This window comes from Lycorma delicatula, chromosome 9 (genome assembly GCF_047948215.1).
Source record: "Lycorma delicatula isolate Av1 chromosome 9, ASM4794821v1, whole genome shotgun sequence".
Classification (NCBI taxonomy): Eukaryota; Metazoa; Arthropoda; class Insecta; order Hemiptera; family Fulgoridae; genus Lycorma; species Lycorma delicatula.
Window position 1 is genome coordinate 116550879 of NC_134463.1, and position 16437 is coordinate 116567315.

Here is a 16437-nt window from a genome sequence, read left to right on the forward strand (position 1 = left end):
AGGCAAGAAGGATTTGTGTCTCTGTAAGACCAGCTGACGGGAAGAAAATTAATATTCAAAAAATCTTATCTTACGTAACTTAAAAGACTTGTACACAACCTTTAAAGAAAAACATAATTTAAAAATTGGTTTTTCAAAATTTGCTTATTTAAGACCTAAATTTTATGTTCTGACTGGTGGATCAGGTACTCATTCACCTTACAATTTTAATACTCTCAGAATAATGCGATTTGTCCGACTCTTCAAAATAAGCGGTTGTCTCAACTTTTATCTCATTATTTGAAGTTAATCCAGTGAGCCATTCTTCAGGTTTGGGAAGAGAAATGAATCTGGCGAATTCGATGCATATGAAAGCATCGAATTAATGCTCCTCCACATATGTGGAAGAGCATTATCGTGGTGAAAGACCACATTTTTTGGCCAGATGTGAACGTTTAACCTGAATATCACAGTAGTTGATCCTTCAGTCCATTCAGTAGAAAAGCGTATTTCTCCCCGGTGATGGTTCTGTCTTTACCCAAATAGTCTATGAGCACCACATCACGCAAATCCCAAAGAATAGTAGGCATGACTTTTCCTGTATACAGAATCGTTTTCGCTTTCTTTGGCGCACTTTCACCTGCTCCCACTCACTGTCTGGTTTCTGGTGTATAATGGTGCGTCCATGTTTCATTTACTCTTATAAAACTTGAAAAAACTCAGCGTAATTGAATTTAAATGAGGCTAAACAGTCTTGAGACGTGTTCAGTTTAATGCGGTTTTAGTCGACTGTTAACAAACATGGCACAAATCCAGCGGAAAGCTTTTTCATATCCAAAACAACAATTAAAATGTAATATGTACGATCTGTCTAGATGTTTGCATTGTCACCAAGCTCTGTATCTTCAGATCATTTAAGGATTTTTGTAACGATTTGATCGATTGTAGCGGTTTTAGGGTGATCTGAGCATTCGTCATCTTGATGGGGTGTACGACCATGTTTAAATTCAGCAGCCCATCTTTTTTACCGGAGAAAACTAAGAGAAAGAATTCTTTAAAATTGGAAATCTAACTCTTTCGGCACGCCTATCGGGATTCATTTTAAACAGTACTTTAAAAAAGTTTGAACCTCAAATTTTAGCCATTTTTCAGAATTCTTCAATTTCTTGAAAATATCAAAACTTGTTTGTTTAATTCGATCGCCACTAACACACCCGTCTGAAACCCGTAAGTAACACACGCCGTAAACGCACCCGTCTGAAACTTCGCAGCACGCCACCTAAAGGTTTATATTACATGTAGATAAGGGTCACTTGGTCATACTTCCGCCATCTCTGTTTTAGGTCGAGAACTTTTGATACGATGATCTCTGTACAAGAATATCTGAGAGAACCTACATGACTTCCTTGTTCCTTGTACGCCTATTAAATTACAAATAATTTTATTGTTTTTTTGTTTTTTTAATGAATAGTACATAAAATTTTATTCCATTAATTACTTCTGACATTTTTTCATATATATATTTTTTTATTACTATTGAATTATTATTTATTGTATTTTTTTTTCTTTACAATTAGAAGTTAATAATTACTAATAAATCAATGTATTTAAATGACAAAAAAAAAAGGAAATGAAGGCGGATTTGAACCGATCTTACAAATATTTGTTTTTTTTTTTGTCTTCAGTCATTTAACTGGTTTGATGCAACTCTCCAAGATTCCCTATCTAGTGCTAGTCGTTTGATTTCGGTATACTCCCTACATCTTACATTCTCCTATAGCACCGCATTTCAAAAGCTTCTAATCTTTTCTTCTCAGGTATTCCGATCGTCCAAGTTTCACTTCCGTATAAAGCGCTCCAAACGTATACTTTCAAAATCTTTTCCTGACATTTATATTAATTTTTGATGTAAATAAATTATATTTCTGACTGAAAGCTCGTTTCGCCTGTGCTATTCGGCATTTTATATCGCTCCTGCTTCGTCCATCTTTAGTAATTCTACTTCCCAAATAACAAAATTCTTCTACCTCCATAATCTTTTCTCCTCCTATTTTCACATTCAGTGGTCCATCTACTAGTTATTTCTATTATATTTCATTACTTTCGTTTTGTTCTTGTTTATTTTCATGCGGTAGTTCTTGCGTAGGACTTCATCCATGCCGTTCATTGTTCCTTCTAAATCTTTTTTACTCTCGGCTAGAATTACTATATCATCAGCAAATCGTGGCATCTTTATCTTTTCACCTTGTACTGTTACTCCGGATCTGAATTGTCCTTTAACATCTTTAACTGCTAGTTCTATTTAAAGATTAAAAAGTAACGGGCATAGGGAACATCCTTGTCGGACTCCCTTTTTTATTACGGCTTCTTTCTTATTTTCTTCAATTATTACTGTTGCTGTTTTGTTCCTGTAAATGTTAGGAATCCTTCTATCTCTGTATTTGAACCCTAATTTTTTTTAAAATGCTGAACATTTTATTCCAGTCTACGTTATCAAATGCCTTTTCTAGATCTATAAATGCCAAGTATGTCGGTTTGTTTTTCTTTAATTTTCCTTCTACTATTAATCTGAGGCCTAAAATTTCTTCCCTTGTCTCTATACTTACAAATATTTGTAAGATCCATCTAATATAAGATAATAAATCAATATATTTGATTTAAGAAAAAAAATTAAAAAAAGGAGATGAAGTCTGATTCGAACGATATACGTTCCCATTATAAGATCCAAATATTTCATTAATTAGAATTTTATTTCGCTATAACTCTGGAACCAGTAAAACTAAGAACCATTTATTATACATCGTTGAAAAGCTCTCAGTGAGGGCTTATTATTGCAGTTAAGAAAAAAATCAAAAATCCAAATTTTTTTTGGATTTTAACCTTTTTTTGACACTTTTGGTTCAGTCGATTTTAATCAAAAGGGAAAGTGAACAACTACATGATGTTGTAACATGTAGTTCTGTTACAGCATCACAATTCAACCCCCCTCCCCCCTCCCCACTACGGTAGGGAAGACATTTAAATGTTACAACAGTCTTAAATCCAAAATTTCAACATCCTACAGTTAATCGTTTATGAGTTATGCGAGAGACATACGTCAAGCGAAACTAGTCAAAATGAATATTTCCGTTGAAATCTGAAAACCGAAATTTTTCGCGATCACAATACTTCCTTTACTTCGTACAAGGAAGTAAAGAAAATATTATTTATTTAATATTTGATTAAAAATTAAGATAATTTGTTCAGTTTTTTATTTATTGTTTCAGGTTGCATGCTTCAAAGGCGTCCAGGAGCTATCCTCCAACTTTTGCTCGCCGGTGGCTCGTATAAGGACAGGAAGTTCAAGAGTATGTTTAAAATTTATTATTTTCTTCTTAATCTATAAGCTAACATTCTTTTGCATCTATAATTTTTCTTTGTTATTGTTTTTTTCTTTAGCAATATATTTTTTATATAATAATTTTATGGCTCATATTAAGAATAGATTTAATTTTTAAATAATTTCGTGGAGTTTATAAATGTTTTTTTTTTTTTTTATTATTATTTTATTTCGCTATGTATGTTAAATTATATTGGATTCTACATTATTTAAATGTCTGTGTATTCTTTTTTAATATTGTGTATTAAAATTTTAAAAAGTAATTTTATATGTATGTCTGAAAAAGGTACACGTAACTGAAGACCAAAACTCGTTGCTCCATTCTATTTATTTTAAGCTCAGATTGTTTATTAATCTATCATACTTTTTTTTATGTTACAGCGACCATTGTGAATTTAATTTTTGTTTATTTTTCAGGAAACGTGATGATAAGTCAGATATACAGTTTGATACTTTTTTCAATCTCTTTTACGAACTATATTGGTATTGTTCTAGGTATTATATTGCTGTAGCTACCGGCAGTTTTGTGGCAGTTCGGAATGCTGTTAACGATTCAATTTTGTACATATTTATGAATTACTTTATCTTGTTTTTTTTTTTTTTGTTATAGAATATATTCCTTATTTATGTTTTTTTTAATAATTAGTATTTATCACTTACGGGCTTATTTTTACCAACTTTTCGAAGAAAAGTACGATATTACTTTCGGCCTCATGGAATGAGTGGGGGGTGAAAATGAATTTTCTTTACGTTTTGAAAATAATTTAAATTGCGATTTGATCAATTAAATTGCGATTTACTTTATATATGTATTTATTTATTTATAGACCTATTTATATATGATTTTGAAGCTCAAAAATCTTCAAAATTATTTGATAAATTATATTGAAATATAAATATGCTGTATCAGTGTGTATCTGTAATTGTCTATTTGAAAGTTTGATGAAGATTGGTAGAATCGTTCTTTAATTACGCTCAATTGAGCAGGAGAAGGTAGAAGCGAGATTCGTTATGATGCTGCAATAAGGAACGTTGGCCGGTCTCCGTGGCGCAAGTGGTAGCGTCTCGGCCTTTCATCCGGAGATCCCGGGTTCGAATCCCGGAAATTTCCATTTTATCTCATCCTCTGAAGCAATATCCAGTACCTAATGGTAGTCCCAGAGGCTTAAAAGAAAGTAGTAGGTTTCGGTGTTTCTCGTTAGTTACAGAAACTAATCGTCCGCTCCAAGGTGCATCCTCAACTGTCACTTTACCAGCTTCACATTCGCGAAATTTCAACGCCTACCTATTCATAGTACTCCTGTCAACAGTTTCACTATTGTAAACACTCATTACTGTAAAGTTCACATTTTCTGTTAAAATTTCGATTACTGCGCGTTGTTTTAACCGTGTTGACAAATTTACCGTACTTTAGTCAATTTTAACTGCTACTGAAAACAAACCGGTAAACCGATTTAAACGCATTATCGCAGGTTTGTAGAGGGAAATTTTAGCTATCATTTGCTGCCACACGCAACTCGATAGTACTTTTGTCTCCGTGTTGCAAAATTTATCAGCTGAGCCTGTTATATTTCTAGTGTTATATTTTTCATAATTATTACGTCTTTACTTCTATTTTAAGATTTTTTATTTATTTTGTGCCTATTTTGTTTTGAACCTATTTTTTTTTTTTTTTTTTTTTTTGAATCTGTTTTTATTTTGAATATAAATCTCTGCCCGTAGGCTGTAAAAGGTAGATTTTTATGTAAACTTATATAAACGTATACATTTATTTGAATCTCTGTAACGAATTTCATGAAAAATGTATGAGAATCCCATCTTAATCCTGCTCGGGTCACTCGAGACATGCCAATTTAAAAATAAAAGCTTTTAACATGTTATTTATTTATTATTTATAAGTTCCCTGTAGTCATTTCCGGTCTAGAAAAATATCATTACCAAAAAGTGTGTTTTCTTTCTTTTTATGATCACAGCTCGGTTATTTGCCTTCAGGCAGGGTCCTCAAACCATGTTCGTTCCCGTTCTCTTATACTTTGAGCTAAGCCTTTGAACTCTTTTTAGCTTCTGTTTTCTTTTATATAGTCTATAAGTTTTTATTTTTTTATTTCACTATTCTTTACACTTTATATCGATCCATCTACCAATCTTTTGTTCAATATCTCTCCTCTCGTGTTATGCCCTATCAGTTGTCTTTCTTATTTTGAACTCTTCTGATTAATTTCTATTTTCGTTTGTTCACTCTTCTCATTACTTCTACATTTTTCTTTCGTTTTTTTTTTGTTGTCAATTTAATTTTCTGTGATCTCCTTCACGCCTATATTTCAAAGTTTCCAGTGTTTCTTTGTTTATATTCTTTAATGTAATGTTTCAAACTACACAGAAGTACATTCAAACTTAATAATTTACAAGAAGCTGCTTGAAGTCTGTTTTCATGTTATTGAATTATAACTTTTCGTTTGAATTATACGTATTCAATTTAATTTGTTTAGGATTATTGAATCAACTAATAAAATTTCTTCTTTCTATTGCTGATTATTTCATCTTTTTTTAGATTGTTTTGTTTATTCAATCTTCAATTTACATATTAAACAAGTCTGGGGATAAGTAAAACCTTTCAATACTCTTTTTTTTTCTAAATCAAACAACTCCACGTATGTATTACATTTCTTTGTGTAGCCCCCATAAACATATATGTACTTGTACATATATTGAGTAAAGTAAAATTAGTGAAATGGCTAGCACATGATTTTAGTTTGCTTAAAAGTTTTTGTTTTTATTTAAAAAATTTTAACTTTTAATTATTTTAATTACGTTTTACATTTTAAGTTTGACTTGGTTAATTTTAATTAATTGATCTTTGTAATTTTAAAAAAATTTTTTACAAAATGTTTAATGGTTTTGTAATATATACGGGGGAAATTCAATAATTAAAGAAACAAATTGATGTAGAATTGAAACATTTTGTACGAGGAATTTTATATTTTCATGACTAGGTTGGCATCACTGGGATGAGATGAGAACAGCTGACTGATAAAAATTATTTTGTTTAGAAAAGGTGACCCTTTACTAAACAAAATTTTAACGTGTAATGAAACTTAGGTTCAACATTTTGAACCAGAGTCCAAAAGACAAAGCATGGAATGGAAGCACACCTTCCTGCTTACCTTGCTTACCTTAAAGAAATTGAGAAAGCAAGCATCAGGAGGAAAAGTCATGTTGACCGTCTTTTTGGATGCCCAAGGTGTCGTCTTTTGTGATTATCTGAAAAATCAGCGTGCAATAAACAGTTTATACTACTCAGACATGCTAATGAAAAAAGTAAAGCCAGGAATGAGAGAAAAACGTCGCCGATCTCAAAGAGAAGGCGTGATTTGCTACACGACAATGCTCGCCCTCACACCGCCCAGCTGACCCAAGAAACTATTGGAAAAATGGGTTGGGAGATACTACCAAATTCTCCCTACAGTCCAGATTTGGTTCTCTTGGATTTTCATTTGTTTGGTCCACTTAAGGAGTCATTACGTGGAAAAAAGTTCAGCAATAAAGAGGAAGTCAAAGAATTTGTGGGAAAGTGGCTCAAACAACAGGACAAAGACTTCTTTGCATCACGTATAAAAAAAACTAGTTCATCTTTGGGACAAGTGTATATTAGTGGGGATTATGTTGAGAAGTAGTAAAAGTCTCATTTTGTAAAAATATAGTTTTTTTCTACATCAATTTGTCTCTTTAATTATTGAATGTCCCTCGTATATATAATACATACAGTTGAGGATGCGAATCAAATAAGCGAAAGCGCTTCTGTTATGTAATGAAATAAGGTACGTCATCCTATTTCAATTGTTCTTTACTTAGGGTTGATCTATTAAATAAAATTAGTTTGTATTGGTACAGAGGAGTATGGGTATTAAAAGAGTTGTTTAAAAAAAAAATAATATGTACTTGTATATATAATATACATAGTTTGGCTTAATAATTTTCATTTGTTAGTTAATTTGTAAGTCGCATCAAGTACTACAATAATTCTGCGACAATTATAGGGGTTCTTTCATTGTATAAACTTTCCAGAATTTGTCGGAAATCGAATCCGGTACCTTTGATGCAGTAGGCAAACAAGCTACTTGTTTATATATTAATTGTTTTTGTTTTCCTGATAATTTTCACTCCAAAGTTGTGTATGTAAAGTTTATTTAATGTTTAATAGCTACCGAATCATTATAATGAAAATTTTATTTTAATTTTTTCCTCAAAACCATAAAAATTTCGAGATTACGCGATCTTTTCTTTGGTTGAACATTAATTTATTTTACTTTATGATTTAAAATTAATCGCGAGTAACATGCTACAATTCGCCTGTACCATCAAGACTGTCTAAAAGTTTTTTTTTTGTTAACTCTTCTTTAAAATAGTTGTCTGTCGATTGATGACTTTTTATTATTTAAAAACTAGTTCATATTCATTTTTACTATTTATATTTCATAATCTTATATTAAATAACTGTTATGTATTACATTTATATTTTTGTATGTAATCAAACCAAATTACACTTAGAGAAAAAAAAAATTATTACCTGAAATTTTATAAGTGTAAATTGTAAAGGGGCTTATAATAAACGTACAAAAAAATAAATACATGAATGGTGTGACGGGTGGGGTGATTTGGGGGATTGGAGGTTGAAAAAATATTTCAATACAAAATTTGTAGATCATGCAAAAATAAAATTATTGTAGAGGTCACTTTTTAACATAACCTCAAAATTTCCAAGAAAAATGCGAAAAATCTATTTTTTTTGGTTTTTTGTTTTTCATTTCCGCAAAAATATTTTAATTTGAAGAAACTTCGTGAAAATATACCTTTCTGAGTCTTAACCACAAATTTTTTCGACGTTAACTTTCGCCGGAAATTGCAATAATACCATTATTCACCCCCTTTTCAAACCCCCCCCCCCACCGCCACCAAATCAACCCTCCACCACCACCGCTCATTTATATTTTTTTACGTTTATTATAAGCCCCTTTACCACTTCCACTTAAAAAAGTCCATGTAATAATCTTCTTTTCCCTCTAAATGAGTTATCTCGATCGGTCTAATGACGTAATTTCAGTTTTCTAATCGAATGAGTATCTCATTAGTTATGCGTTAATTATTTTCAAAATGACTAATTTTTTTTCAATTTAAACAAAGTAAAAATATTTTAATGATCCTCTGTAATTAATTATTTATTTAATCGTTTAATTAATTTTTATTATAGATCAGTATTAATAGATTAGAGGTTTTATTCTACCGAATGTCTGTGCTACAAACGGCTACTGAGCCTCGAAACAGCTTAGCGACCACTATCCTAAATAGCTCCTAGCGCTTACCTAACAGCGTGAGCGGACTAAGTGCGGTGTCATACACCACCGGCTTACGTGTCCCAACCGGTTACTTGTTATATAATTGCTAAAATGGGTAGGCGCACCCTGTCAACTACTAAAAGTATATATTACATCCGTAAATTAAAATTCATTTCGTTTTGACACAATTCGCTGCCATTCCTAGGTCGCTGAATTCCAGCAAGTACCTGTCCACCACATCAAAGCGCTTGGAGCCCTAATTGGCTGGTGGTCAGCCATATATATATATCTTTCTAGGTTAGCTTACCACAGCAGTGCGGTAGGAATCTTTTCCCTTAGGTACTACTGATGTCGGTTGAACAAAGCAACCGCATCAAGAAAATCCCACACGGACAGACAATGCTGCTCTCGCCAGATTGATTGGTCGCTTGTGAGTGGCCAATTTTCCCCTTGACCTCTAAGTTCCAGGGTGGCCCGATCTCCCCCCCGCTCCATTTTATAATATCGCTCCTGCTTCGTCCATCTTTAGTAATTCTACTTCCCAAATAACAAAATTCTTCTACCTCCGTAATCTTTTCTCCTCCTATTTTCACATTCAATGGTCGATCTTTGTTATTTCTACTACATTTCATTACTTTTGTTTTGTTCTTGTTTATTTTCATGCGATAGTTCTTGCGTAGGACTTCATCTATGCCGTTCATTGTTTCTTCTAAATCCTTTTTACTCTCGGCTAGAATTACTATATCATCAGCAAATCGTAGCATCTTTATCTTTTCACCTTGTACTGTTACTCGGAATCTAAATTGTTCTTTAACATCATTAACTGCTAGTTCCATGTAAAGATTAAAAAGTAACGGAGATAGGGAACATCCTTGTCGGACTCCCTTTCTTATTACGGCTTCTTTCTTATGTTCTTCAATTGTTACTGTTGCTGTTTGGTTCCTGTACATGTTAGCAATTGTTCTTCTATCTCTGTATTTGAACCGGAATTTTTTTAAAATGCTGAACATATTATTCCAGTCTACGTTATCGAATGCCTTTTCTAGGTCTATAAACGCCAAGTATGTCGGTTTGTTTTTCTTTAATCTTCCTTCTACTATTAATCTGAGGCCTAAAATTGCTTCCCTTGTCCCTATACTTTACCTGAAACCTTCTCTTCAACTCTTATCACTCTCTCTTCTCTTAACACTTCTTCCACTCTCCTCTCAATTCTTCTGTATAGAATTCTAGTTAAGATTTTTGATGCATGACTAGTTAAACTAATTGTTCTGTATTCTTCACATTTATCTGCCCCTGCTTTCTTTGTTATCATGACTATAACACTTATTTTGAAGTCTGACGGAAATTCCCCTTTTTCATAAATATTACACACCAGTTTGTATAATCTATCAATGGCTTCCTCACCTGCACTGCGCAGTAATTCTATAGGTATTCCGTCTAACCCAGGAGCCTTTCTGCCATTTAAATCTTTTAATGCTCTCTTAAATTCAGATCTCAGTATTGTTTCTCCCATTTCATCCTCCTCAACTTCCTCTTCTTCCTCTATAACACCATTTTCTAATTCATTTCCTCCGTATAACTCTTCAATATATTCCACCCATCTATCGACTTTACCCTAAATGAGGTATATGCCTCTATATACCTCACGGATATGCAGTATAAAGCTATTTCTATATTTAAATATCACCCGGTATATTTCTATTTAATTTAATTTTTTTTTTTTTTTTAATGTTGCATTTATATTTTTGTTTTTATTGTAATAAAATTACTTTTGGTTCACATTGTTGAAGGAAGTATTTATTTAATTTTTACTACTTCCTTGAACGAAGTAAAGAAATATTGTGTGATCTCGAAAAATTTCGATTTTCAGCTTTCAACGGAAATGTTCATTTTAATCATCCCTGAATCCATTTAACTAGTTTCGTCTTGACGTCTTTATGTACGTATGTATCTCACATAACTCAAAATTGATTAGCCGTAGGAAGTTAAAATTCTAGATTTAGGACTGTTGTAACATCTAGTTGTGCACCTCCTCTTTTCAATGCAATCGACTGGAACAAAAGTGTCAAAAAAAGCACAAAATCCAAAAAATTTTGATTTTAGACTTTTTCTTCGCTGGAGTAATAAGCCCTCATTGAGAGTTTTTCAACGATATACCATAAGTGGTACTTTTAATAACCATAAGTTATTCATGAAATAAAATTTGATGTACTTTTAAAAATGTTTATATGTAATTTAATAGGCATGCAAAGAAGTCTTGTTGGGTTCACTTCAGATTTTTTATACTGGATATTACAATATACGTTCATGTAATAAAAACATATGAGTACAATAAATCGCTATAATAGTCTCTTCTGTGTAAGCAACCCCCTAAACATCATATAATATCAACAATATTTGAATATATGGTTTTTATTTTGTGTAGACCTTTTCTTAGCTATATAAATATTCTATATCATTTTGCGAACACTATTTAGAATTTTCACACCAACGCTTGGTGTGTGTGTGTGTGTGTGCGCGCGCGCGTGTGTGTATAGCTTAAATTTAATGTTTTATAATTGCCTAATGATTACAAGGAAAGTTGTAATTTTTCTTACATTTTTGTTAAATTACTTCCTGACAGAATAGGTCTAGAGGTATGCTGCAAGAATGAAACTATTTTAATCAGGCAAAAAATAGGGTATGGGTTTTTTGCATTTCTTGTCGTTTTATGACACAACGGCCCCCAAAAATAAATATAGGGGTAATTTTCGTACGTACCTTATATACGTGTGTTGGCGTGTTAGAAGCTTAATAATTTTTTACTGGATAAACCGATGTTGATAAAATTTTATATAGACTCGTGTATTTGTGGCATTTCTTTGTTAAATATTTGGGGTAAATTTACTCAAAATTTTGCAAACATAACCTCACTTTATATTAACTTTAGTAAATGCATTCTTATCTTACCAACCGTTTAAAAAAAATTTCCCCCAAAATTTTCTCAGCACCAAAAATTAAAAAAAATTATCTTTTTATTTATTTAATTTAAATTAACCGATATTTTTATCTTTCTTAGCATAGTGGTAGTGCAAGTAATGAAAAAAAAAAAATACTTTGAAAGCAATATTCGGGGTCAGGGAGCCGATCAAAGTTTAAAAATATCTAATTTTTTTATCTTTTAAAACTTTTTTTGGTTTATTTTTACATATAATTATTGTTCTATTACATAAGAATAAATAACCAATGCCAGGAAACTATTACATCTTTGCAGTCAGATTTTTTTTAATTTCTTCATTAAACTTTACGAACTTTACTCAAAAATTACGAGTTTACGCGATCCATTTTTTGATTGAAAATCAATCTATTTTACTTTACGATTTAATATTAACCGCGATTAAGTTATAATTTATTAAATGAAATGTTTCGTGTATTATTAATCTTAAATTTTTAAGTGTCCATTGAAAAATTTAAACGTAATAAAATTTTATGAATTGATATAACATCAAAATTACTACGCGCTTGCCGTCTGACATAAGTATGACCTTGGTAGGCTGTGCACATAGCTTTAAATTTTAAATGGAAAGAAAGAGCTGTACTAAAGAACAAGTGAAAAAAAAAAATGGAATACAAGATAACTTTAAAAGCCGTTGAAAGAGAAATTTACTTAAATTTTTTGAAAACGATCTTTTCCCTACTTCGTCGGTCAAATTATTCAATTAATTTTTAAGCTCTGTTGTATCTTTATAATGAAATAATTTATTTTTATTGAAAAACAATAATCAATATTATGGATTTTATGATAGTTTTATACAAAAATATTTATTTCTAATTTTATGATAAATAGTTAAATAAATTAATAAATTAAAAAAAAACTGATTATATCTATACTTATGGAGGACTTAATTAAAGTTAAACAGTGGGACTGTTGTTTTATGCATTTGAAGAATTAAAAAAAAATGTTTTTCATTTTCAGGGTTCCCATACTCAACGGAAAGTATATGAGTATAATTAATTTATATGAAAATAATTCCTTAGTGGTCAGAATAAATTTAAAATTGTTTAAAAAAAACAAATATTCAACCGTAATTCTAAATAAACAAAGGTATAATTTTCTAGGAAGGGCTTAAACATTTTTGACTTTTTTTCTCAAGAAATACTAAAGAGCCATAAAAAAAATTAAGACTTATATTTTAGATGCAATTGGTAACTTACGAAATGGAAATAAATTTTAAAGAAAAATATTTTTTTCTTACCACAGATCACTGGAGTGGGATAGGCAAAACATTTTGTTATATTGGTTTGGAGAACAATTGATGTTTTCTCAAGAACTTTTCTCAAGCAAGATATAGCTAAAAAAATTTGATTGAATAACACATGAATCCTTGTACGCCTTTTAAATTACATTTATTTAAAATGAAAAATACTTCAAATTTTACTTCATTAAAAACTTCTGATATTTTTTCTTTTTTTTTTATTGTAATTGAATTATTATTCATAGTAAAAATTTTCTGCAATGAGAGGTTAATTATTATTAATAAATCAATATAATTAATTTTAAAAAAAAGTTAAAAAAAGGAAATCAAATCTGATCGAACCGATATATCTTCCTCTAAGATCCAAATAATTCATTAATTAAAATTTTATTTCGCTATAACTCTGGAACAAATGAAAATAAGTACCACTTATGATATATCGTTAAAAAGCTCTCAATGAGGGCTTATTACTACAGTTAAGAAAAAGTCCAAAATCCAATACTTCCTTTAGTTCGTACAAGTAAAAAAAAAAAAATATATATATATATATAAACCCACTTTTTTAGAGGAGGTGAACATTAAAAAATATTTTTGGTAATTTGTGATCTTAATAAAAAAAATTTCTAAAAGAAATTTGTTTTGCTAAAATGACCCAATGACGATTATAGAACTTTTATTTTGATCGAACACCCACCCCACCCGTTCTTCCAATTTTTACAAAAATTTAATGCATCCTTACTTCCCGAAGGTAGTACCTGTTTACCAAGTTTGAGGAAAATCGGTCAACGGGGTCTAGAGTTTACATACATACGTACAAATCTCGGTGTGACAAATATACATTTTTTGGACTTGGGAGCATTGAAATAAATAGTTTTTTTCGCAAATTATTTTCTATTTATGTATATTATTTTCTATTTTTTTTTTTAAATATCTCCTTAAGGCGACAAACATAAAAACGGCCAATTTTTTTTATCGATCCGAATACTTTCCCTTATACTTCGCTAGAGTCGAAAAAATGAAGATTTAATCGTGAAGTTAAGATTTATTTAATAGTATTATTGGGTCTCATGGGTTATACGACCATCACTGTAAATATCTCTCCACGTTCGTTTATTAGATAACCAAATAAATTGTATATACGAGGTGTGTGAGAAAAGTAATGAGACTGACTTTTTATTTACCAAAGTTTTAATTTTTTCAAACAACAATATTATCCCCTTCAAAATAGTTCCCTTGAACAGCTATCGCCGGCGGAGTCGTTGTTTCCAGTCCTGGTAGAAGCGCTGGAAGGCTTCAACTGGTAGGGCTTTTAACTGGTCAGTAACGGTCTTTTGAATCTTCTTCAGAGTTCCAAAATGACGTCCTTTTAAGACAAGTTTCAATTTCGAGAAAAGAAAAAAGTCACAAGGACTCAAATCAGGTGAATAAGGAAGTTGAGGAACCGTAAGAATGCGTTTTGAGGTCAAATATTCCCTGATGGAAATGGCCGTGTGACACGGAGCATTGTCATGATGAAGCATCCACTTGTCTGCAATTTCTGGTCTTACGCGAATCACTGTTTTCCTGAGCCTTTCAAGGATACTTTTGTAAAACACTTGGTTGGCAGTTTGTCCTGAACAAATTCTTTATGCACGATACCCCTTCTGTCAGAAAAGCAAATCGGCACGGTTTTGATCTTTGATTTACTCATTCGACATTTTTTCGGTCCAGGAGATGACGGAGTGTACCACTCTTCGCTTTGCCGCATTGATTCAGGATCGTACTCAAATATCCAGGATTCATTCATTACCTGTGATCACACGATTGAAGAATTCTTGTTCGCTGCCGATCCTCTCAAGAATATCAACGCACACGTTTCTTCGATTGTCCTTCTGTTCCGTTGTGAGGTTTTTCGGCACCGATTTCGCACAAACCTTTCGAATGTCCAAATCGTCTGTCAAAATTTTATGAACGGTGAAAGCGTTTAAATTTAACAGTTCACTCGTCATCCTTATTGTTAAACGATAAACTGATCTCACAAGAACCCTCACACGTTCAACTTTTAACGTTTTCATCAGATTTTGAATTTGAAGGTCTCCCTGAGCGAGGTTGATCTTTAACGTGTTCTCGACATTCCAAAAATGGTTTGTGCCAGCCTAAAACTTGTGCTCTTAATAATCAGTGTTCCCGATAGGCCTGTTTCAATTTTTCAAAGGTCCACTCGCGGATTCTCCAAATTTAACACAAAACTTGATTGCACAACGTCGCTCTAAATTCCGATGCTCCATTTTCGTAACACACATCTTCACTGATGGCGCTGTCAAAAATAACGTGTTGACTGAACGGAGTCGAAACTCCTACTGAGCATGTGGAAGGGATGAACAAACCGGTCTAACATAGACCAATAGACACAGCGTTGCCAGATCGCTCGCAGTGTTACCAATCACATTACTTTTCTCACACACCTCGTGTGTATATATATATATATATATATATTTATTTGGTTATCTCATAATGAACGTGGATAGATATTTATAGTGGTGGTTATTATTTATATAATAAATAAATCTAAAAGGATAAATATAATATAACCAAACTTACCCTACGTTCACTGGTAAAGGTTAGCGAACGAGGCGAGCAGAGGTTAAGTTTGGTGGGTCTTATAATAAATATATATATTTATTTATCTTATAACCGAACATGGACAGATATTTATTGGATATTATAATGGTGGTCGTATAACCATGAGACACGTATTATTTTTGCCATAAAAATAAAACAGGAACAGAAAATACATTTATAACTGAGAAAATGAGTTAAAATTTTTCAAATTTCCAAATTAGTAATCAGAATAATTTGTTGTAAAATAAATAATAAAACAAGAAGTTTTGCTAACAAAAAATTCTAAATTTTCTCCTAAATGAATGCTGCTAATTAAAGTTATCGAATTACTGAAAATAAAATTTTCTGTTAATCAGATTTACATACAGGTATAGAACTTTAGTAATTTTTTAAGTCGTTACAAAAATCTTGCTGCAAATACTCTTTTGCTGTTTTCCGTAATACAGAAGGAGATTGATGAAACTCATTAATTGAATCCATCAATAAATGTAAAATAAAAACGAATAAATCATCTCGAACAGATTTTCACTTAACTAATTACAGTGGTCGACTTAAATAAATAAATCATTTTCTGATAGATACAATAAAACATTATATACATCACGTCATTATAAGATAAATTATAAATATAAAACCATAAACTGCAAGATTAAAATAAATGTGTTTTAAAAGTTTTTGTTAATAATTTAATATTTAAATACCAACTCGTGATTTAACGTTAAAGTAAATCTATTAAATTTAAAAGATTAATACAAAGTTAGCTGAATATAGGTTTCAAAAATTCACTTATTGAATTTACGTTTTACATGTTTATTTATTTATTTTGTTTTTTTATTACTTCCTCTCAGAAAACCTTGGTTTGTGTGCGTAAAAAAAATTCCGAGTCTAATCGGGATTTGAACCTGTTACT

General features: G+C 31.2%; 1 protein-coding gene across 2 annotated transcripts in view; it reads left to right on the forward strand.

Annotated features, from left to right (window-relative positions):
• Positions 1–16437, forward strand: part of LOC142330201 (uncharacterized) — a 747772-nt gene that overhangs the window by 470527 nt on the left and 260808 nt on the right. For both annotated transcript variants that reach the window (XM_075375326.1, XM_075375325.1), the window contains one exon: positions 3246–3326. In XM_075375326.1, the coding sequence (XP_075231441.1) occupies positions 3251–3326 (76 nt within the window). In that variant the 5' untranslated portion in view covers positions 3246–3250. The remainder of the gene's footprint in view (positions 1–3245; positions 3327–16437) is intronic.